At 39.6% G+C, this 23,449-nt stretch overlaps 2 protein-coding genes across 2 annotated transcripts in view; both read left to right on the top strand.

Annotated features, from left to right (window-relative positions):
* Nucleotides 1–7,839, top strand: part of LOC132406568 (mucin-3B-like) — a 186,442-nt gene extending 178,603 nt beyond the window's left edge. Inside the window, exons 245-247 of the mRNA XM_059992390.1 lie at nucleotides 4,081–4,235; nucleotides 4,322–4,389; nucleotides 7,653–7,839. Coding sequence (XP_059848373.1) covers nucleotides 4,081–4,235; nucleotides 4,322–4,389; nucleotides 7,653–7,839 — 410 coding nt within the window. The remainder of the gene's footprint in view (nucleotides 1–4,080; nucleotides 4,236–4,321; nucleotides 4,390–7,652) is intronic.
* Nucleotides 4,049–23,449, top strand: part of LOC132405958 (mucin-16-like) — a 37,406-nt gene continuing 18,005 nt past the window's right edge. The window contains exons 1-16 of the mRNA XM_059990994.1: nucleotides 4,049–4,235; nucleotides 4,322–4,389; nucleotides 7,653–7,822; nucleotides 7,965–7,997; nucleotides 9,868–10,004; nucleotides 10,092–10,159; nucleotides 10,716–10,885; nucleotides 11,053–11,079; nucleotides 14,895–15,025; nucleotides 15,113–15,180; nucleotides 16,334–16,503; nucleotides 16,920–16,946; nucleotides 18,748–18,881; nucleotides 18,972–19,039; nucleotides 20,550–20,719; nucleotides 20,819–20,845. Coding sequence (XP_059846977.1) covers nucleotides 7,979–7,997; nucleotides 9,868–10,004; nucleotides 10,092–10,159; nucleotides 10,716–10,885; nucleotides 11,053–11,079; nucleotides 14,895–15,025; nucleotides 15,113–15,180; nucleotides 16,334–16,503; nucleotides 16,920–16,946; nucleotides 18,748–18,881; nucleotides 18,972–19,039; nucleotides 20,550–20,719; nucleotides 20,819–20,845 — 1,216 coding nt within the window. The 5' untranslated portion in view covers nucleotides 4,049–4,235; nucleotides 4,322–4,389; nucleotides 7,653–7,822; nucleotides 7,965–7,978. The remainder of the gene's footprint in view (nucleotides 4,236–4,321; nucleotides 4,390–7,652; nucleotides 7,823–7,964; nucleotides 7,998–9,867; nucleotides 10,005–10,091; nucleotides 10,160–10,715; nucleotides 10,886–11,052; nucleotides 11,080–14,894; nucleotides 15,026–15,112; nucleotides 15,181–16,333; nucleotides 16,504–16,919; nucleotides 16,947–18,747; nucleotides 18,882–18,971; nucleotides 19,040–20,549; nucleotides 20,720–20,818; nucleotides 20,846–23,449) is intronic.

The following is a 23,449-nucleotide window of genomic DNA, read 5'->3' as shown; positions in this document are numbered from 1 at the left end:
AAGAAATAGGTCTATATTTGGCTTTAAAAGATCTCTATCTTTTTTTGGCAATACTATTAAAATAGCTGTTGAAAAAGATTCTGGAAGTTTATGCGTTCTTTCCGCTTGGTATATTAACTCCATAAAAGGAGGAATTAGTAAATCTTTAAACTTTTTATAAAATTTGGGCAGAAAACCACCCTCTCCTGGGGACTTAGTACTCTGAAGTGATCCTAAAGTTTCTTCGACCTCTTTTAATGTAAAAGGCATATCTAATCCCTTCTGTTCTTCCGAATTCAATTTTGGAGGTGTTATTTGTGATAAAAACCTTTCTATCTCGACATTATCATTTTTGATTCTGATTGATACAGTTCAGAATAAAAATTCTTTAAAGTTTCATTAATTTCTAAAGGTTTATAAGTAATTTTATTTACACTTGTTCTAATGGCATTTATCGTTTTGGAAGTCTGGTCTGTTTTTAACTGCCAAGCAAGAATTTTGAGTGATCTTTCACCTAGTTCGTAATATCTCTTTTTACTTCTCATAATCGCTTTTTCTGTTCAGTATGTCTGGAGTGTATTATATTGTAACTTCTTGTTAATAAGTTGTCTTCGTTTTTCTTCTGTCATATATCTTTGAGATTCTTTTTCTAATTTTGTAATCTCTTTTTCCAATTGTTCTATTTCTACCATATATTCCTCCTTAATTTTAGAAGTATAACTTATTATCTCGCCTCTCAAATATGCCTTTATTGCTTCACATACTATAAATTTATCATCAACTGAATGTAAATTTGTATCTAAAAAAAACTGAATCTGCTTTTTCATGAAATCACAAAAATCTTGACGTTTTAATAATATTGAATTAAATCTCCAACTGTAAATCGATTCCTCTTTATCCATCATTATCATTGTCATTGTCAAGGGGGAATGATCTGACAATATTCTTGCTTTATATTCCATATTTTTCACTCTGTCTTGAATATTCGTTGATAATAGGAAAAAATCTATCCTTGAATAAGTTTTATGTCTATTTGAATAAAATGAGTAATCCCTTTCTTTTGGATTAATTCTTCTCCATATATCAATCAAATTTAAATCTTTCATCAATGATAAAGTTAACTTTGCTACTTTTGATTTTGTAACAACCTTTGTTGATCTATCTAAAACTGGGTCTAGACAAAAATTAAAATCTCTACCTATTAATATTTTGTCATGTGCGTCAGCCAAATTCAAAAAGGTCTCTTGTATAAATTTTACATCATTTTCATTTGGTGCATAAATATTCATAAGAGTCCATAGTTCTGAAAAGATTTGACAATGTATAATTATATATCTCCCCGCAGAATCAATTAATACATTTTGTATTTTAATTGGTAAAGTTTTATTAATCAAAATTGCAACTCCCCTCGCCTTTGAATTAAATGAAGCTGCAATAACATTTCCAACCCAATCTCTCTTTAATTTCTGATGTTCTATCTCTGTTAAGTGTGTTTCTTGTAAAAAAGCTATATCTATTTTCGTTTTCTTAATGTATGTTAAAATCTTTTTTCCTTTCACCAGTCCATTAAGCCCATTAACATTAAAACTAAAAATTCAGTAAATTAGTCATTGTTTTTAACAGGGTTAAAGTAATACCTAACTTTTCAACTTTTGTAGTACCTTGGGGAATCTTTTTAAAATTCTCCATGTTGCTATGTGTCTCCCCCCCCCCCAAATGTCCAGGCAAAGAAAGAAAGTTTAAAGAAAAATAGATTATAAAGAAAAAAAATAACAAAATACCCCCCTACTAATGTTGTGAATAAAAAAAACGCAACATTACCCCCCTCCGTTGTACAGGTCATGGCAATCGCCATGATTACACACGTGAATCCCATAGCAATCGATCCAAAGTTCCCCCAGCTCCCCCGCAACATAAAAAAGGATATATAAGAGAAGAAAAAATAATATCACTACTCTCGATTAATATTTCTCAGATTTTTACCTTTCTCCCCTGTATCATATAATTAAGAATATATTTAAATATTCTTCTGTCCTTAAACATCTATCAACTTCATTCACTGTCCCTGTCTTCATCTTTAATCCGTTTCACTTTTAAATCTTTGGCTGTGATTAGCAAATATTTGGGAGTTCTTGTGCAAATTCTTCCGCATCCCAATAATCAGTAAAAAATCTTCTTTTTCCATCATCCAAAAAAATTATCAGGGTTGCTGGGTGGCGCAATATAAATTTATAACGCTTTTCCCATAAAACTTTTTTTGCTGGGTTAAGTTCCTTCTTTCTCTTCAAAAGGTCATAACTTATGTCGGGATATTTTCCCTTCTATCATCAATGGCCCGTTTCTCTTTCTGGCACATTGGGCAGCCGCCTTCAGGATCTTTTCTTTATCTTGATATCTTAAGCATTTTATCAAGATTGATCATGGGTTTTGATCAACTTGAGGTCTTGATCTTAAGGCTCTGTGAGCCCTTTCAATTTCAATTAACTGGGTTCCTTCTTCCATTTCCAAAATTTCCGGAATCCATTTTTGAAAAAAAATTATTGGATCCTCTCCCTCTATACCTTCAAGTCCAACAATCTTAATGTTATTTCATCTGCTAAAATTTTCAAGTACATCCACTTTTTCCAACAACCGTTTTCTTTCTGATGTCCAGGCAGAAATATTATCTTCCATTTTATTCACTCTGTCAATGGTGTCTCCCACTGTTACTTCCAAGTTTTTAATTTTCTTGTCCATTTTGTCCTGTCTTTTCATCATTTTATCAAACATAATCTTTATCTTTTTAATATATTTTTTATTACTTTTAATGCTTTTAATTCATGCTTTATTTGCACCAAAGATTTTTTATGTCTCCAATATCACCTCCAACTTTTTCCTATTGATCTTCTTTATTTGTCTCTTCACCTTCATCTGATTTATCCAGAGAATCTGATTCCTCCTCATATTCACTTTCACTTTCAGTTCCGATTGTAGCTGGGATTTGTAGTTTGTGTTGCTCGTGTTTGCGCATGCCCCTTCCTTCACGCATGTGCAATTCCTGTTGCTCTTTTTTTTTGGAGATGGTTGATGTTGCCGCAATTTCCTGTTCTGTATCGCCGGAGGTAAAATGCACTTGAGCCCGAGGCTCTTTGATGGCAGCCGGCCTTGATTCTTTTCCAACTTGTGTTGTCTTCAAAGTAGTAGTTTTCTTCTGCTTCTGTTTAGGAGACTTATCTTAAGACAATACTGAGTATAAGTAATTTTTAAAAAATATTTACTAACTTTTCTTCACTTAAACATTATTTTATTGGTTTTTATGGGAGAACTGGATTCCCACATCTCGATCCTACGTCATCACGTGACGTCCCCATCGGCGAACTTTATGATGTGGTTCGAGCTGTGTGTTACAGCACAGACATGGGTCAGCAGAGTGCACAGCAAGTGGACTGAGCACACAGCCCTGGGGGGGGCCCTGTGCTCAGTGTGATGGTGTTAGAGTCCGGACTGACTGAGGTCTCCCAGTCAGGAAGTCTAGGATCCAGTTGCAGAGGGAGGTGTTCAGGTCCAGTAGGCTCAGCTTTCCAATCAGTTTCTAAGGAATGATTGTGTTGAATGCTGAACAGTGAATAATAGCACTGAATAATTTGTATTAAATACATGCAAAATATTATTGAACCTCACCTTATTGGTGAGGTTGTGATATTAATTGTGTGACAATAAACGTTAACTTAAAAAACAGAGCTGTATATCACAGCAACAGGCTGTTCAGCCGGCAACATTGTGCTGATGGGAATACATAGATTAAATCCAAGCAGGCTTTTTGCAATAGATTGTGTGAGACTAGAGCTGGAGTTCATGGTTTAAGGGGAACGCAAGGGCAGCATCTTATCTCAGAGCGTGGTGAAAAGATGCATCGAGCTACCAGAGGAAGCAGCAACTCTTTGTTGTAGATTAATGTTGAATTCTCTTTTCCATCACAAGTTCCAACAGGAACACAAGCATTTCAATGTTACAATATCTGGAATTCTGGGTAATCTTTCTTTCAGCTGTGTGATACAAATAAGTTAACAATAAGTTAAATATTTAAACTTACCTACAATTTTTTCTCACTTCTCTTAACAGCCTCATCACCAATACAAACCATATCTCCAAGCTTGCAAACAAATCCCTTTGATTTTAATGTGACCTTCATTGCAACTAACTTGGCCTCATCAGCAAATTTTCTGGATCCCAATTCACCGCTGTACAAATCTGCAGCAATTATTATTGCGTCCCAGGTTAGTTGGCAAATTGATGATTGATGCAATTAATTAATTACTGGTGGTTTATTTTATTTAAAACTTCAACTCTTTCTTTCCTACAGCTGAACAATCTGTTTAGCAAAAGTAATATCAACAGAACGTTCATCAGCTGTAGAGTTCTCTCATTCAGGTAAGGAACATTGGCAATCAACCTGATTTGAGTTTCAACATTATGCGTGACTTCACAAAATGTACATGACATGGCAAAGCATTCACTTGGCATCTAGTGTAACGTTCCACAACACCTGTGATCTGGGTTTATTTCGTGCCACTGCCTATAAGGAATTTGTAACATTCTCCCTGTGACAGTGTGGGTTTCCTCTGGGTGCTCCTGTTTTCTTGCACATTTCAAAAACATACGGGTTAATAGGTTAATTGGCTATGTGGGTCTCATTGAGCAGCGTGGGCCTGTTGGGCCAGAAGTGCTTGTTACTGTGCTGTATCTCTAAATAAAAAAAATAAAATATCCCCATGACTCTGACACTAGAAGGGTTAATATCACATAAGGATTTGCTTTCACTAAAAAAAAGTCCAAAGCAAAATCTTGGATATCAAAGGTCTCCATGGCATCCTTTGTGGTGATTCTACTTCTTCCAAATGCCAGAGGCAACACCATGAGGATGCACACATCAGAACATACCTTTGAGATTTGAGTTTATCTGTAAGGATCATCTGTTGGCAGACAGACATTATATTCTACTCCAGCAGATGTTGATTCTAGCATTTCCCAGAGAGGACCTGTTGAATAGACCCCAGGCCATCAGATGCCATGGTGGGAACGTCAAAGTTCAAAATAAATTTATTATCTAAGTGCGTATATGTCACTATATGCTACCTTGAGATTCATTATCTTATAGGAATTCACAGTAGGGTAAAGAAATACAATAGAGTCAATTAAAAACTGCACACACAGACTAACAAACAAGCAGTGTGTAAAAGAAAATAGATGAATAAATCAATAAATAATACTGAGAACATGAGTTGTAAAATCCTTAGCACAATTCTGCAGATGTTGGAAATCCAGAACAACATACACAACTGCTAGGAGAACTCAGTAGGTCAGGCAGCATCTATGGAAATGAATAAGCAATTGATGTCTTGGGCCAAGACCCTTCAGGACTGGAAAGGAAAGGGGAAGACTCCAGATAAAAAAGGTGGGGAAGGGGAAGGAGGACAAGCTAGAAGATGATAAGTGAAGCCAGATGGGTGCTGGAGAGGTGAGGAAATATGAAACTGGGATGTGATAGGTGGATAAGGTAAAGCGCTGGAGAAGAAGGGGTCTGATAGGAGAGGTGAGTGGTCCATTGGAGAAAGGGAAGGAGGAGGCGCACCAGGGGTAGGTGATAGGCAGCTGAAGAGAAGAGGCCAGAGTGGGGAATAGAAGAAGAGGAAAGGGAAAAGGAAAAGTATTACCTGAAGAAGAAATTGATGTTTATGTCATTAGTGTTGGAGGTGACCTAAATGGAATATGAGGTGTTGCTCCTTCACACTATGAGTGGCCTTACCATGGCAGAAGAGAAGGTCACGGTACAATATATTAAAACAGAATGGGGATAGGAATTCAAATGGTTGGCCACTGGAAGTTCCACTTTTGGCAGATGGAGCAGTGGTGCTCAACAAAGCGGTCCCCCAGTTTACGGTGGGTCTCATCAATATAGAGTTGGTCACATTGAGAACATCGGGTACAGTAGACAACAGATTGACAGGTGAAGTTTTGCCTCACCTGGAAGGACTAAGTGGAGGTGAGGAAGGAGATGAGTATTCAGCTGAAGTATTTCTGTCAGTTGCATGGAAATGTGCCAAGAAGGAGATTAGTGGAGGTAGGGGATGAATGAACAAGGGAATCACGGAGAGAGTGATCCCCATGAAAAGCAAAGAGTGGGTGGGACATACATATGTGTTTTGTGCCACGATCCTGTAGAAGATGGCCGAAATTGCAAAGGATGATTTGTTGGATATGGAGGCTCATAGGGTGCTAGGTCAGGATAAGGAGGAGCTCTATCAATGTTAAGGTGGTAGTAGGATGGAGTGAGTGGATGTACAGGAAGATGCAGGTGAGGGCAGCATCAATAGTGGAGGGAGTGAAACCATGTCCTTTGAAGAAGGCGGACATCTCTGATGCCCTGAAAAGGAAAGCCTCCTCCCAGAAACATACGGTGGAGATTAAGAAATTGAGAAAAGATAATAGTATTTTTACAGGAGGCAAGGTGGGGAGAAGTGTAGTCAAGATAGCCGTGGGAATTAGTAGGTCTATATAATTTATCAGTAGACAGTTTGTCTCAAGAGCTGAAGACAGATAGATTGAGAAAGGGGAGAGAGGTGTCAGAAATGGACCAAGTATATTTAAGGGCAGGGTGAAAGTTGATGAAATTGGCAAGCTTAGCATGGGTGCAGGAAGCAGCATCAATGTAGTGCAGAAAGAGTTGGCAAACATTACTGGGGAAGGCTTGGAACGTGGACTGTTCTATAGTGCCAACAAAAAGGCAGGCATAGCTGCAGCCCATATGGGTGCCCATGGCTACCCCTTGGGTTTGGAGAAGCTCAAAGGAGAAGCGGAAGGAGAAATTGTTGAGAATGAGGACCAGTTTTGCCAGATGGAGAAGGGTGGTGGTGGAGGGGGAACTTGTTGGATCTTTCATTGAAAAAGAAGTGGAGAGCTTTAAGACCTCCATGATGGGATAGATGTGTACAGGCATGGTGAAAATGAGGAGGTATGGGCCAGTCGATTGAAATTTGTTGAGAAGTTCGAGCACATGTGAAGACAAACTCTGGAGACAAACTATCTACCAACATCTTTTATGAACCTGCTACTTACCACAGCTATCTTGACTATACCTCTTCTCACCTTGTCTCCTGTAAATATGCTATTCACTTTTCTCAGTTCCTTCTCTGCCACATGGCCACAGGAGAACCTCTAATATACTCCCCCATTATCATTGTTCTGCCTTTGGACATCCAGCATATTTCTACAAATAAAGCATTGGGACAAGTTAATTTCTCAAAAAACACAACAGTGTCAAATAATGGACAATAGCACCATATATTTTCAAATAATAGTTCAAACTATTTCAGTGTTTTGACCTTGAGTATCTATGTTTAAGACATCTTAGCCCCAACCTTATAAATTATTGTAGAGAAATTGATATTCTATATTTTCCAAATAAGATATCAGATTACTGTTTATTCAGTTATTTATTGCCATTTGACTCTCATTAAAGATAGCTGAGTGCTCTCAAACAACAGCTTTGGAAAGGATTTGGACAAAGTAACAATATTTTTGGGGTTTTCATCTCCAGCACTTTGCTATTGAAGGGAATGTATGGGAAGATGTTGTGGAGAATTTCAAAATAGCAATTCATAATTTATTTAATTCTCTCTCCATCTATTCTACAGCACTATAAATATACAGGACACGAGAGTGCAGGCAATCTGTCATTTTGGGAATGATTCTGACCCTCAGGAAGTTAACAGGGTTTCTGTGTACCATGTGTTCAGAGACGAGACAAGTGACATCTCCTCCTTGGGAATATATTCACTGGACAGGAACAGCCTCTACGTGAATGGTATTTATCACCCATAGTAATATTGTGGTCTATTTTATTGCATAAATGTGATCACACAAAAAAGTTATGAAATAATTCAATTTTAGTCCGTTATTTTATGATTGCTTTCCATCAAATAAATGGTGCTTTTATGATTTTTCAGATTACCATGAATTGATGTTGACACCAACACTGAGTGAGTACATTTGTATTTGATGAAAGAAGATGAAACAGAACATAGAGCAGTACACCACAGGAACATGCTCACGACACCTGAGTAAACTAATCCCTTATGCCTGCAACTAAGTCCATATCCCTCCCATTATGTGCCCACCTAAGCACCTCTTGCACAACCTCTTTACAGCACTAGTGACCTGGGTTCAACTCCCACTGCTATCAGTAAGAAGGTTGTGACCACATGGGTTTCCTCCAGGTGCTCTGGTTTCCTCCTACATTCCAAAAACATACAAGTTAGTAGTGTTACGTATCCCGTAACTGGATAACTTACCAGCAAAGATAGAGAGGTCTATTGAAGTCTGTTGTCACTATTTTCAAACATTTTATTCGTAAAGGGACACAAAAGTAGGGTTAATACATACATTCAGATAGTGCACATTGTCAACACTCAATCTAAAGCGCGGGTATATTAATCATCATCATTAAGAAGTGAGCTCTGCTGATGTCTAGGGGTTAATAGATTGTCCGTTGGAAATATAAAAGTCACTCAGAAGGCTGCCGGCCTCAGCCCTTTGAAAATCGCTGGGTTTCACGTGGGGCAACCAAGAGAGAGAGAGATTGGGGGAGAAGAGAAAGAACTTGCCGTGTCTTGATGAATCTTCCGTGAAATCGGGGGAGCGTTGGTTTCCTCTCCCCGATGTTAGTTAAAAGCGGTTTCCTGTGATTCCAGCCACAGATTCCAATCCCGGAATCTAACGCACGTGGCTTCCTTCAGAATGGCTTCCCGCTGCTGCGGGAACACTCTCGTGTCTTCTTGGTGCGTCTGAGGGGCTGTCCCCCTGAGACTCTCCTTTATACTTCCTCACGGGGTCGCAGGTGTCAATCAGGTTGTGATGATGCAATCTCTCTCTCAACCAGCCCACCTTGCCCAAAGGCTTTTCACGTGGTCTCCATGAGACAATAGTCGCTGTTGTCTTTATTCTGTATCCCTGGTGGTACCTGCAATTTGGCACGTCTCTCTCTCTCTCTCTCTCCGACTGGGTCTACTGACCCCCCCCCCCCCCTTCAACGGGTGCTCTTGCGATTCTCACAAAGGAGGGGGCTGGGATCATAACAGTAGGTTAATTGGATACTTGGGTATAATTGTGTAGTATGGAAGGGGCTGTTATTATGCTGTAGCTCTAAGTTAAAAAAATTAAAAGTTAAATATTCTGCTGTCCTTTCTACATTCCTGGTTAACCTCCCATAATTCTAGAAGACACAAATTATAATAAACCTTTCTGGCCCAAGAAGCCCCTGCCACCCAATTACACAACCCAAACTCACTGCCCAAAAGAAGACAATGGCAAGCCTCTTCAGTGATAAAATTTGCCAAGAACAATCATGGTCAAGGAAATACTATGATCACCCAAGACATACAACCTGGTACATAATGAACAAACATACAAGTGGTTAAGCAACAAGAATTCTTTAAGCTCACTAAGTGTTTTTATCCACATTTTTCTCCACATCAGCTGATCAACACCGCCACTTCACAACACCAACCACTACTACTTACTCATTTCCTGTCAGAGTTACCTAATGTACAGACACTCCTGTCCCTAGTATCACTTGATGGACATAAAATCAATCTATGTATAATATGTATTTATACAGTTCTGTGTATTTTTATTATTATTGTATTCTTTATCTTATTGTGTTTTTTGTGTTACATCAGATCTCTAGTAACAATTACTTCATTCTCTTTTGCACTTGTGTACTGGAAATGACATTAAACAATCCTGAAGCTATGTTTGTGGTTAAGCGTCCATAATTCTAGGGAAAACAAATGATTCAGTAACACGAATTCCTCAAACTCAGTTAATATTTTTCTGCATTTTTCTTCACAGCAGTGGCAACAACCCAGCTCATACATTCCTTTGATTATAATGTGACCTTCACTATAACTAACTTGGCCTCTACGGCAAATTTACTAAATCCCAATTCACCACTGCACAAGTCTGCAGCAAGTATTATTACTTTCCAGGTCAGTTGGAAAATTGAATACCTGATACAATTAATTAATTACTTGTGATCTATTTTATCTAACACTCCACCTATTGCTTTCCTACAGATGAATGAATTGTTTAGCAAAAGCAAGATTAAAGATACATTCTCTAGCTGCAAACTGCTCTCTTTCCGGTAAGGAACGTTGATTTGTTTCAACACTGTGTGAGTGACTTCAGTGGAAGCACAGGCCACTGTAGTTAAAAGCACATTTATCAATCACAAATAAAGTGGATATATCGTAATAGAACATGCACAGTTCCCCTTTCTGACTCTCAGCTCTTCTCCTCACCTGCCTATCAATCCCCTCTGGTGCCCCACCTCCTTCACTTTCTCCCATGGTCTACTCTCCTCTCCTGTCAGATTCTTCCTTCTCCAGCCCTTTTCCACTTATCATGTTCCACCTTCTTACTTCATCCACCACCCCCCCCCCCCCCAACCATATGGCTTTACCTATCACATTCTAGCTTGTCCTCTTTCCCCTCCTCCTACTACCTTATTCTGGCATCTTCTGCCTTCCTTTCTTGTCCTGATGAAGGGTCTGAAACGTTGACTGTTTATTCATTTCCATGGATGCTGCCTGGCCTGCTGAGTTCCTCCAACATTTTGTGTGTGTTGCTCTGGATTTGCAGCACCTGTAGAATCACTTGTTTTAATCATTATAATTGATTTTCTCTCCATCTAATTCCAGCTCAGAAAATGTACAGGACACCAGAGTGTTTGCAAACTGCTCTTTCGGAAGTGATTCCAATCCTCAAGAAGTTAACAGGGTCAATGTGTTCCGTGTGTTCAGAGACCAGACAAAGAGCTTCTCCTCCTTAGCAATGTATTCATTGGACAACAGTAGCCTCTATGTGAATGGTACTTATCATTTATAGGAATATTCTGTTTTGTTCATTTCAGTTAAATCAAAATGATCAAACTGATCACATTGGTTTCATCAAAACAAACACAATCATAAAAACAATTAGAGTATAATCCTCACAATGACTTGCCTTGTTTTAAATTAAGCTTTTCTCTGTTTTCAGATTACCATGAATCTATACTTGCAACCAGTGAGTACTGTTACTGTTTCTATGTTCACCTGACATAGATTTTTATTTGTCTTTGTAAAAATAGTAAATATTATTTATTGAAAGTGTACTAAATGCTGCCAAAAGCAGTCTCCTTAGTATAATGCAGTGTTGAATATCATATAACAACTGAGTCAGAGTGAGATGTGACCAGTCAACAACAGTTTTGGCAATACTCTTAGCCACGTCATTTCACAGCATCAGAGTTCAGTCTATAGTACTTGTCTACTTAAATGCAATATAGCAGTTACGCATGCCACATTTTTTTAGAATCAGGTTTAATATCACTGGCATATGTCATGAAGTTTGTTGTTTTGAAGCAGCAGTACTTTGCAATACATAATGATAAAAAACTATAAATTACAAGTATATATATATAAATTAAACAAGTAGTACAAAAAAGAAAGAAAGAATTAATAAGGTAGTCTACATGGGTTCATTGTCCTTTTAGAAAGCTGATGGCAGAGGAGAAAAAGCTGTCCCTAAAACACTGAGTGTGTGCTTTGATACACACATTGTATCAGGAAGATAGGTTAGTAGGCAAACGGGATGGTGTGCCTCTGTGTATAAGAAGTAATATTAAATCATTGGAAAGGGTTGACATGGGATCAGAAGGTGTAGAGTCTCTATGGGTTGAGTTAAGAAATGGCAAGGATAAAAAGACCCTGATAGTAGTTGTCTACACACCTCCAAACAGCAGCCAGGATGTGGATTACAAATTACAGCAGGAGATAGAAAAGGCGTGTCAGAAAGGCAATGTCATGATAATCATTGGGGATTTTAACATGAAATTAGATTGGGAAAACCAGGTCAGTACTGGACCTCGAGAGAAAGTTTGTAGAATGTCTACAGGATGGTTTTTTAGAACAGCTTGTTATTGAGCCCACCAGGGGATCAGCTGTGCTGGATCGAGTATTGTGCAATGATCCAGAGGTGATAAGAGAGCTTAAGGTTAAGGAACCCTTAGGGAACAGTGATCACAATATGATCGAGTTCACATTGAAATTTGAGAGGAAAAAAATAAAATCCAATGTGTCAGTATTTCAGTGGAATAAAGGAAATTACAATGGCATGAGAGGGGAACTGGCCGAAGTTGACTGAAAAGGGACATTTACAGGAAGGACGGCAGAGCAGCAATGGCTGGAGTTTCTGTGAAAAATGAGGGAAGTGCAAGACAGACACATTCCAAATAAGAAGAAATTTTCAAAGGGAAGAAGGACACCACCATGGCTGACAAGTGAAGTCAGAGCCAAAGTAAACACATAAAAGAGGGTATACAAGGAAGCCAGAGCTAGTGGGAAGGTGGAGGATTGGGGAGCTTTTAAAAACTTGCAGAAGGAAACTAAGAAGGTAATTCAGAAGGAAAAGATCAATTATGAGAGGAAGCTGGTGACTAATATCAAAGAAGATACTAAAAGCTTTTTTAAGTTTTTAAAGGGTAAAAGAGAGTCGAGGGTAGATATAGGGCCAATACAAAATAACGTTGGAGATATTGTAATGAGAGATGCAGAGATGGCAGAGGAACTGAATGCATATTTTGCATCAGTCTTCACAGTGGAAGATGTCTGCAGTATACCAGACATTCAAGAGTGTCAGGGAAGTCAAGTATGTGCAGTGAAACTTACAACTGAGAAAGTGCCCAGGAAGCTAGGGTGGATAAATCTCCTGGACCTGATGGAATGCACCCATGGGTTCTGAAGGAAGAATCTGGAGAGATTGTGGAAGCATTAACGATGATCATCCAAGAATTGATAGGTTCTGGCATTGTACCAGATGAGTGGAAAATTGAAAATGTAACTCTGCTATTTAAGAAGGGTGGGAGGCAGCAGAAAGGAAACTATAGACCTGTTAGCCTGACATCAGTGGTTGGGAAGTTGTTGGAATCGATTTTTAGGGATGAGATTACAGAGTTCCTGGAGGCACAGGCCAAAACAGGCCAAAGCCAGCATGGTTTCCTGAAAGGAAAATCCTGCCTGACAAACCTATTGCAATTCTCTGAGGAAATTACAAGCAGGGTAGACAAAGGAGATGCAGTAAATGTGATGTACTTGGATTTTCAGAAGGCCTTTGACAAGGTGCCGCACATGAGGCTGTTTAGCAAGATAAGAGCCCATGGAATTACAGGGATGTTACTAGCATGGGTGGAGCACTGGCTAGTCAGCAGAAAACAGAGAGTGGGAATGAAAGTTACCAGTGGAGTTCCATAGGGGTCAGTGTTAGGACCACAGCTTTTTATGATGTATGTCAATGATTTGGACTACGGTATTAGTGGAGTTGTGGCTAACTTTGCCGATGACACAAAGATAGGTGGAGGAGCAGGTAGTGTTGAGGAAATAGACAGCCTGCAGAGAGACTTAGATAGTTTAGGGGAAAGGGCAAAGAAGTGGCAAATGAAATACAATGTTGGAAAGTGTATGATCATGCATTTTGGTAGAAGAAATAAACAGGCAGACTATTATCTAGATGGGGAGAAAATTCAAAATTCAGAGATGGAAGGGGACTTGGAGTCCTTGTGCAAGATACCCTAAAGGTTAACTTCTAGGTTGAGTCAGTTGTGAAGAAGGCAAATGCAATGTTGATATTAATTTCTAGAGGCATAGAATATAAGAGCAGGAATGTGATGCTGAGGCTCTATAAGGTGCTCATGAGCCCACACTTGGAGTATTGTGTGCAGTTTTGGGCTTATTTTAGAAAGGATAATCTGACATTGGAGAGGGCTCAGAGAAGATTCACAAGAATGATTCTAGGAATGAAAGGGTTACCGTATGAGGACTGTCTAGCAGCTCTTGGGCTGTATTACCTGGAGTTCAGGAGAATGAGGGGGGATCTCAAAGAAACATTCTGAATGTTAAAAGGCCTGAACAGATTAGATATGGCAAAGTTATTTCCCATGGTAGGGGATTCTAGGACAAGAGGGCATAACTTCAGGATTGAAGGACATCCTTTTAGAACTGAGATGCAGAGGAATTACTTTAGTCAGAGGGTGGTAAATCTGTGGAATTTGTTGCCTCAAGGCAGCTGTGGAGGCCAAGTCATTGGGTGTATTTAAGGCAGAAATAGATAGGTTCTTGATTAGCCAGGGCATCAAAAAGTATGGGATGTAAGCAGGGGAATAGGGATAACTGGAAGCATTGGATCAGCCCATGATTGAATGGTGGAGCATACTTGATGGACTGGATGGCCTACTTCTGCTCCTATATCTTATGGTCTTATGGTCTTATGGTCTTCAAGCCCCTATACTTTCTCCTTGATGGCAGCAATGAAAAGAGAGCAGGTCATGGTGATGGGGGTCCTTAATGATGGCTGATGCCTTTTTGAGGCATCATCTTTTGAAGATGTCCTTGATGCTGGGGAGACTAGAGCCCATGGTGGAGCTGGCTCAGTTTACACCTTCCTGCAACTTTTCTTGATCTGTGCAGTGGCCCCTCCATACCAGATGGTGATGCAACCAGTTAGAATGCTCTCCATGGTACATCTGTAGGAATTGCGAGAGACATAGATAAAGGGGAGTGACCAATAGAATTAGAGTCATAATCCAAGAATCAAGCTCAATGAACAGGATTACGTTCATAAGCATAACACAGCAAAGTGGAAGTTTACTGATGAGGGCAGCTCTGGTCCCAGTGACAGTGGTAATTGACAAAACTGTTTTTGCCAATAATGTTGAATGCACCTTTCTATCAAGGCTGGTCACAGTCTGTCGTTTCTACATTACTGGTCAACCTACTTTCAGTCTGCATGATCCAAATGATTCAATCACAGGAATGCATAACATTTTTTCTTGCTTCTGTTAACAGCTGAGGCACCAGTTCAGAGTCCATTTGATTTTAATGTGACCTTCACAATAACTAACTTGGCTTCAACAGCAAATTTATTAAATCCCAATTCACCACTGCACAGATCTGCAGCAAGTATTATTACTTTCCAGGTCAGTTGGTAAATTAATGATTGAATCAATTAATTAATTACTTGGAGGTTTATTTTACCTATAAATCTAACTTTTGTTTTCCAACAGCTCAACAAACTGTTCACCAACAGCAACATCAACAAGACATTCTCCAGCTGCAATTTTCTCTCATTGAGGTAAGGAGCATCATCCCAATTAGTATTTACTGCTACTCTGTGTGACTTTAGTTATATACATAACATTACCAAAATATTTACATTTTACTTGTGAGAACAATTGCACCACCAGAACCACCTTTTTGGTCAAGAAAGAAGCATCTCCACTTCCTGAAGAGACTGAGGCCAGCGAGGCTTCCCTGCCTAAATTCTAACTATTTGTTAAGGTGCACCATTCAAGTTAACCAGCTGCATCACTGTATGAAACAGTAGAATACTATGGTTTCCAAAATGCTCTCAAACAACTCTTTTGAAAGCAACACACAAAATGCTGGAGGCCAGGCAGAGTAAGCAGTTGACATTTTGGGCTGAGACCATGCATCAGGATGAATTCTTGGCGCAAAATATTGACTGCTTACTCACTTCCATAGATGCTGCCTGGCCTGCTGAGTTTCTCCAGAATCTTATGTATGTTGCTTTGAATTTCCAGCATTTACATATTTTCCTCATGTTTATGATTTAACACTTGTTGAATGCTTTTGATTTTCTGATGGATAACAGTGGGCTAAGCACATTGTTTTGTACTTGTCAAACACTTCACTAACTCTCTTTTGTTTGGCTTTATTCCCAACTAATATAATTGCACTGGGTCAAGTCATTTCACCGATGCAGATGGGTTGCACATGTAGTAATGGTTTGGGTTTGCTCCCACATGGCTATCAGCATTGACAATGATCCCTCCCATTGGTCCAACAATCTCTTTGACCCCTACCATCAAGCTGGAGGTACCATAGCCTTAGGAGAAGAACTGATAGAATGGGAAATGGCTTCTTCCCCCAGGCTATGAAACTACTGAACCCTCCCACCACTCTAAAGTGCTAATTTACTTCTTAATTTGTGTCATAAATGCACATTATTTGTTATTTTACTGGTGGTAATATTACTTCATGTGAATGTGTGTGAGTTATATGCATTGTGTTGTGCACCTTGGTTCCAAGGAATGTTGTTTCTTTTGCTGGTATGTATCCATGTGTAGGATCTAGTGACTGAATTTGAACTTGAAATTTCAACCCCAATGTTTTTAGTTATAGCACAGTGATACATAGGAATATCTCAAGAGGATTTCAAAATAATAATTCTTGATGTAATTGATTTTCTCTCTATTTATTTCTAGCTCAGAAAATGTACAGGACACCAGAGTGTTTGCAAACTGCTCTTTCGGAAATGACTCAGACCCTCAGCAAGTTAACCGTGTCACTGTGTACCATCTGTTCAGAGGCAAGACAAAAGGCCTCTCCTCTTTAACAATGTATTCCCTGGACAACAGTAGCCTCTATGTGAATGGTACTTATCATTTATAGGAATATTCTGCTTTGTTTTCTTTAATTACATTAATATGATTGGGCGCCACAATAGTGTATTGATTAGCATGAAGCTATCATAGCTCAGGGCATCCAAGTTCAATTCCGGTGCCATCTGTAAGGAATTTAAACATTCTTCCTGTGACTGCATGGGTGTCCTCTGGGTGCTCCGGTTTCCTCCCATAATCTAAAGATGTACCAGTTGTATGTTAATTGGTCATTGTAAGTTGTCCTGTGATTGGGCTAGAGTTAAATAGGTGGGTTACTGGCCGGCATAACTCATTGGGCTGAAAATGTCTATTCTACACTGTATCTCTAATAAATAATAAATAAATAGAAATTTTCATATCAACTATTATTGTTAGTGCATATAATCTTATTGCCTATCTGATTTTTCAGATTACCATGAAGAAACACCTACTGTCAGTAAGTACGGTTTCTATTTCCTCCTTCTTCTTACTTTGACATGGGCTGACAAAAGTAGCTCGCCAGAGTCCTCTGTCCTGGGCCAGTCTTTTGAGTTGTCTCCAGGTGTAACCGATCTTCTTGATATCCCTCTTCTCCCAGAGATGAGGTCTTTGAGCTTCTGTTGGAGTTTCTGCTGCTCGGGGCTAGCCCCATGCCCAACCTTCCTCTTTTCGTAGCTGGAGCTTGGAGCATGGGGCAATGTATGGCAGAGTTTTCCACCTTACTAGTATGTCTTTTACTTTTTGGACTTGTCTGGTGAGAGAAGCCAGCAGTCTTCCTTGGTGATTTTTTTTTGGGGATTTGGCTGGTCAAATAAGACCAGCAGTCCGTCAGTTCTGATTGGGCGAGCGCGCACGCACACACACACACACAAACTCGCATATATACAATAGCACTGTCAGCTCTCCTGTCCTTTCCAACTGAGTACTCAACATGTTACATTGAAATTGGTGTATTATCGCCATGTGGAGATACAGTGAAAAGCTTGTCTTGCATATTGTTCATACAAATCAAATCATTACGCTCAGTATTTAGCTATTCTAAAATAAAATGACTGTAATGCAGAATAAAGTGTAAATGTTACCGATAAAATGCAGTGCATGTAAACGACGGTGTGCATAACATAATGAGGTAAATTGTGAGGCCAAGAGTCCATCTTATTAAAGAAGAATCTGTTAACAGTGGAATAAAAGATCTCCTTGAGCCTAGTGGTACATGCTTTCAGGCTTTTGTATCTTTTGCCTGTTGCAAGAGGGAAGAGAGAAAGTCTGGGGTAGGTGAGGTCTTTGACTATGCTAGTTCCTTCTCAAAGGGATAGAGAAATATAGACAGAGGGAATGCTCGTTCCCATGGTATGCTGACCTGTGTCCACAGCTCACTACTGTTTATTGCGGTCAAGTGCAGAGTAGTTGTCATACCAAGCCATTAAGCATCCAGATAGAATGTTTCCTATGGTGCCTCAACAAAAAAATGATGGGTAGATGGGGACATGTCAAATTTCCTTAGCCTCTTCAGGAAGTAGGAACATTTTCCTTTCTAGTCTGTGACATGAATATTGTTGGACCAGGACAAGTTCACAGCAAGGAAATTGAAGATCTCAACCTTCTCTACCCCAACACCATCAATGTAGACAGGAGCATGTGTATCATCCCACTTTTCTGAAGTCAATGACCAGCCCTTTTGTTTTATTGAGAGAAAGATTGTCCTCATGACACCATGTCACTGAGCTCTCAATCTCCATCCCGTACTCCCGTCATTTGAGATACAGTCCTCTAGATTTACAACTAGGGTTATTCTCTTGGAAACTGATAAACTAATTGAAATTTAAATTATATGAAAAACTTCAGAAATTCTACAGTACGTGAGCTACATTATCCTGTCTACCTCATGCCAGGTACCATTAATGGGCTAATTTTACATTTGTGTGTATTGAGAACAAGTGGCAGATACCAGAAGTTAGAGCTGGAACCCAAATTCAGACAAAATATGTGAGACAACAAAGTAGTGACAAGCTGAATGAGATATGGAGAACCACTTACAAGAGGATGCTGTCAACGTGATGCTCTTTGATTTGCCCCAGTTTCATATGGAATTAAATTAGATGTCAACAATGTTGAATGCTCTTTTCTATCACACTGCCCGGGTCTGTGTTTTCTGCCTTCCTCGTTAACTTATCTAAATTCTACAGATTACAAATGAATCATCAACATAAATTATTTTAGCTAAGTTTAATAATTTTTCTCATTTTTCATCACAACAGTGTCACCAGTTGAAACCAGAAATCCCTATGATTTTAACGTGACCTTCTTTATTACCAACTTGGCTTCATCCGCAACCTTACTAAATCCCAATTCAGCATTGTACAAATCTGCAGCGAGTATTATTTCTTCCCAGGTCGGTAGGCAAATGAATGATCAAGGCATTTAATTATTTAATTAATTGTGATTTCTTTTGTCTTAAACTCCAACTCTTGCTTTCCTACAGCTGAACAGAGTATTTAGAAGCAGCAAGATCAAAAACGCATTCACCAGCTGCAAAGTTCTCTCATTCAGGTGAGAAGGATTGATACCCTAACTATGTGACTTTAGTAAAGTGTATGATATTTCAAAACTAACTCAATGTACATTGACACACACAAAGTGCTGGTAGAACACAGCAGGCCAGGCAGCATCTATAGGGAGAAGCGCTGTCGACATTTCGTGCCGAGACCCTTCCATCGACAGCGCTTCTCCCTATAGATGCTGCCTGGCCTGCTGTGTTCTACCAGCATTTTGTGTGTGTTGTTTGAATTTCCAGCATCTGCAGATCTCCTCGTGTTTGCTCAATGTACATTGACTTGTCTAACATCCTGTAATTTCTCCCCCCTTCCTTTTCACCTTTTCCATTCCCCATTTTGGCTATCCTTTTATCCCTTCTCTTCTCCTCACCTGCCTGTCACCTCCTCTGGTTCCCCACCTCCTTCTCTTTCTCCCATGGATGCTCTCCTCCCCTATCAGATTCTTTCTTCTTCAGCCCTTCACCTCTTCCACCTATCACCTCCCAACCTCCATCATTCAACCACATTTCCTTGCCTTCTCCCCATAACCTTTGATGGCCTGACTAATCAAGAACCTATCAATTTCTGCTTTAATGTACATTGAGCTGACCCCCACAGCCATCTGTGGTAATGAATTCCACAGATTCACCAACCTCTAGCTAAAGAGATAATTTATACATGGTATTTAAATATTTATGTCATTTTTAGCCAGAGAGTGGTGAATCTGTGGAATTCACTGCCATGGGCAGCTGTAGAGGTCAAGTCATTGGGTATATTTAAGGCAGAGGCTGATAGATTCTTGATTAGTCAGGGCATGAAGGGAAACAGGGAGAAGGCAGGAGATTGGAACTGAGAGGGAAATGGATCGGACATGATGAAATGGTGGAGATGACTCAATGGGCCAAATGGCATAATTTAGCTCCTATATTTTATGGTCTCATGATCTCAATCCACATTTTAAATTGTATCAAACCTTAAGCCTTCCAAACAAGTAATCTAAATATTCTTTCATGATGCACTTTATCTACTATTCATTTGTTTTGTTTTAGACATACAAATATCAAGGTGATCTCAATCGGCCATTTTAGAAATAATTTTGACCTTCTGGAAAGGCTACAAATAACTGCACATACTGTTTTGTACCAATCAAACACTTGACAAACAGTCTTTTGATTGATTCTGACATAATTGAATTGGTTCCAATCATGGAATGCAGTCATAATTACAGTAATAGTTCATAAGAATCATAATCAGGGTTATTATTACTGACATATGTCATGAAATTTGTTGTTTTGCAACAGCAGTACAATAGATAAAATATACAATAATTATAATATAGTGCAAAAATAGTGAGGTAGTCTTCATGGACTATTCAGATATTTGCTGGCAGAAGAGGAGCAACTGTTCATAAAACATGTGAGTAATTTCAGCCCCAGCATCTTATGTTAATGCAAAAGAATGTATGAAAAGATAGTAAGGATTTGAAAATAACTCCTTATTTAATTGTTCATTCGTCTACTTTGCAGCAAATCAAATATACAGGACAGCAGAGTTTTTGCAAACTGCACTTTCAGAAACAATCCTGACCCTAAAGAAGTTAACCGGGTCACTGTGTACCGTGAATTCCAAGACAGCACCAAGGGCGTCACTGCCTTAGCAGCATATACACTGGGCAATGAAAGCCTCTACGTAAATGGTATTTATGTTTAATGGATTATTCTGTTCTTTTACATTTCTCTGTATTTTATTATATTTTCATTTAAAATGTCTCCTAAATATCATGTTCTCTTTGCAGATTACAATGAAGCGGTTCTTTCAGTCAGTGAGTATAGTTTCTGTGTATCTAAACATTGTTGACTTCTTAACATCTGCTCAATTTTGTGGAGCATGATAGATTGGCACTGCAATGCATGGCCACACTCATGTGTCTCCCTCAGCACATCTTTAGGTTGTGTTGGTTGTTAATGCAAATGATGCATTCCACTGCATATTTCGATGTACATGTCATAAATAAATCTGAATCTGACTGGTTATTTTAATGCTAATACAGAAAATCTTACTGAAATTGTGACAGAATAGGAACTGTAATCTCCACTGGAATCCAAAATTGACTTGGACCTCAAGAGCAAATTTGAAAAGAGGAAACCACTTGAAGTCAGCAACAGTCAGGAGAGCTGCCTACTCACCAGAGCAGACACTTACTTAACCGATGCTGTCCCAAAAACTCAGTCAACACTAATAACCTCTGCAGACTTCTTTTTAACCAAGGGTTATGGATCCTAATGGAGAGAGATAAATAAGCAAATTAATATTGGTTGAATGACTGTGATTTCAATTACAATCTTTAAAAGTGATCTCCTAAAAAACTGAATTGCATTGAGCCCTCTTCTTACGTACCACATAATTCAAGTTAATTGAAAACGTTGGGCACCACGGTTGTGTAGCAGTTAGCACGACACTATTACAACTCAAACTTCAGAGTTCAACTCTAAGGTATCTGTGCATCTCCCCGTTGGAATGTGTGGGTTTCTCTCGGTACTCCCGTCTCCTCCCACAGTCCAAAGATGTACTGATTAGTAGGTTAGTTGGTTATTATAAGTTGTCCTGTGACGGGGCTGGGACTGAATCAGGGGTTGCTGAAAGGTGAGGCTCAAAGGCCCGGAAAAGCCTATTCCTGGGATTTAAAATAGTTTGAGTCTTTTCTCCTGGTTCCCTGTGAATTGGCCAATCCCGGGTACACAGGGCAGTGTCCAAAGGCATACATCACAAGGCTAGACATCGGCTCCACCATCGTCATCTACACTTACAAGGGCAACTACACTTGTGGCACAAGAACAGTCCTTTACAGTACATTTAAGCCTGATTCAGAGTTCCTTAAAGGGAATCTGTCTGAGGAGGTCCCACTCTGGTAATGGGAACCTCTTTAAGTAACTATTTTAACCCAGCTCTTCAAAAGGGTCCCCAATCTTAACACCCACCCAAGATTTTGATCTATACCTGACCCCCTCCACCAACCATTATATCAACCTGAATAAACTGCAGCTACACCCAAGTTTAGCCAGCTATCTATATGCCAGCCCAGCTTGAACCATACCAAGATCCCAAACATGGCCAAACCCCTCTACCCCTGATAATCAACCATCATCTTCCCAATTCCTGACCATCAATGACTGATATTACTTTCTGTCTAGCATTGCCCTAGCTGCTACACTTTCTGAGAAATCCCCGCTGTCTTTCAGTCTGAACCCTCTTTTCCCTAACTCTTTGGCCAACCATCTGCTCAACTCATCTTCACCAATCCCAACACTGTGCCTTTTTAATCCACCTTAATTCTAAACTTCTGCCCCTCTGGGCCCCAGGAAGGTTTGCCTTTTATTTCTTGGGCTTCTTGTGGTTAAGAAAGTGCACAGTGTATTGGTCTTCATCAATCGTGGAATTGAATTTAGGAGCTGAGAGGTAATGTTACAGCTATATAGGACCCTGATCAGACCCCACTTGGAGTATGTGCTCAGTTCTGGTCGCCTCACTACAGGAAGGATGTGGAAGCCATAGAAAGGGTGTACAGGAGATCTACAAGGATGTTGCCTGGATTGGGGAACATGCCTTATAAGAATAGGTTGAGTGAACTCAGCCTTTTCTCCTTGGAGCGACGGAGGATGAGGGGTGACCTGAAAGAGGTGTATAAGATGATGAGATAGTTGGAGGCTTTTTCCCAAGGCTGGAAAGGTTACCACAAGAGGGCACAGGTTTAATGTGCTGGGGAGTAAGTAAAGAGGAGATGTCAGGGGCAAGTTTTTTACTCAGTAAGTGGTGAGTTTGTGGAATGGGCTGCCAGCGACGGTAGTGGAGGCGGATATGATAGGGTCTTTTAAGAGACTTTTAGATAGGTACATGGAACTTAGTAAAATAGTGGGCTATAGGTAAGCCTAGTAATTTCTAAGGTAGGGACATGTTCAGCACAACTTTGTGGGCCAAAGGGCCTGTATTGTGCTGTAGATTTTCTATGTTTCTGTCAGTGGTTTTTCCGGCAGAATTAAATTTCCCATGCATAAAACATTGCTGGCTAACCCTTGCCAATATTTACTGCATATATAGAGGTATCTTTCAAATACTTGGCAATTATACTGTCGTTCTCTATTGATTTACATCAACTGATATATAACAATGCTGAAAGTGCTGGAAAAGGACCAGCAACATCATGAAAGATCCCACCCACCCTGCTCCTGGACTGTTTGTCCCACTCTCATCAGGAAGGGGGCTATGTGGTGTCCACACCAGGACCACCAGACTCAAAAACAGTTACTTTCCCCAAGCAGTAAGGCTGATCAACACCTCAACCCACTAACCCAGCCCTCCACACCCCAACCACCACTACTTTATCATTTCCTGTTAGAGTCACCTTTATGTATAGACACTTCTGTGCCTA

The sequence above is a fragment of the Hypanus sabinus genome, chromosome 16 (genome assembly GCF_030144855.1).
Source record: "Hypanus sabinus isolate sHypSab1 chromosome 16, sHypSab1.hap1, whole genome shotgun sequence".
Taxonomy (NCBI): domain Eukaryota; kingdom Metazoa; phylum Chordata; class Chondrichthyes; order Myliobatiformes; family Dasyatidae; genus Hypanus; species Hypanus sabinus.
Note: the sequence above shows the minus strand (reverse complement) of the source record. Positions and strands in the feature narration are given on the sequence as shown.